Source organism: Pterocles gutturalis, unplaced genomic scaffold (genome assembly GCF_000699245.1).
Source record: "Pterocles gutturalis isolate BGI_N339 unplaced genomic scaffold, ASM69924v1 C11742485, whole genome shotgun sequence".
Lineage (NCBI taxonomy): Eukaryota > Metazoa > Chordata > Aves > Pterocliformes > Pteroclidae > Pterocles > Pterocles gutturalis.
The window spans coordinates 1-919 of record NW_010154242.1 but is presented as its reverse complement, the minus strand read 5'-3'; the positions used below and the strand labels follow the sequence as shown (position 1 = coordinate 919).

Here is a 919-nt window from a genome sequence, read left to right as displayed (position 1 = left end):
TCGCAGCGGATGCTGGCCAGCTCCTCCTCTACAGCGTTAATCTGCACTTGGATTTGTTGCAGCAGCATGCCGTAGCGAGACTCGGTTTCTGCCAAGGAGTTTTCCAGAGAGTTTTTCTGGGAGTGGAAATGCAGGAGGTTAGGACCAGAGCTCTACCCGTCCCTGCCCGTTGCGAGGAGGGAAGGGCCCTCAGGGATCCTGCCCCACGTACCGTGCTGAGCTGCGCCTGCAGTTCGATCTCCAGGTTCTGCATCTCGCGTCTCAGTTCCGTGAGCTGGTGGCTGCTTGTCTGGATGTCCTGGCTGCTGGAAGTGACTTGCCGGTTGACTTCTTCAATCTGTAGGAGTCAAGCCCAAACACACTCTCTGAGTGAGAAACCCCTCCGCAGGGAGCAGGTTTCCATCCTCCTCCTCCTTTTAGCCAAAGGCGTTGGGCGCCCGCTCCCAGGGTGTCCGGGTTTTCCCCCAGAAGGAGACTCCGCTTTGTGCGTTGCTACGTACCTTGACTTCATACCACTGCTCAACCTCTCTGCGGTTCTTCTCGATGATCTGCTCGTATTCGTTTCTCAGGTCGTTCAGCACCTTTGTCAGGTCTTCGCCAGGGGCGGCATTGACCTCCACGCTCACGTCGCCGCCGGTTTGAGCCTGCAGCTGTCTGATTTCCTGCAGAGAGCCCAGAGAGAGGAAGAAGGAGCACAGGTCATTGCTGGTGCTGGGACAGTGGGCAAAGCAGTGTGGAGGTACAAAGGAGGGACAGGCTCATGGCAGAAGGGGGAATCGGCTTGCTGGGAAGCTTTGGGAACCCTGAAGAGTCAAAGGACTGTGTGTTGGACCCGCTATTTGTCCTTGGACCGTACCTCCTCATGGTTTCTCTTCAGAGCAATCAGCTCATCCTTCAAGGACTCCAGCTCGGATTCCAG

At 56.7% G+C, this 919-nt stretch overlaps 1 protein-coding gene across 1 annotated transcript; it reads right to left on the bottom strand.

Moving 5' to 3' along the window:
• Positions 1-7: 7 nt before the first annotated feature.
• On the bottom strand, positions 8-913 carry LOC104458188 (keratin, type I cytoskeletal 42-like; the record flags this gene model as incomplete). The annotated part of the gene is made up of 4 exons (XM_010086216.1): positions 8-116; positions 212-337; positions 501-662; positions 857-913. Coding segments are annotated over 4 exons (454 nt in total), but the record flags the coding sequence as incomplete, so codon positions are not given.
• Positions 914-919: the final 6 nt, after the last annotated feature.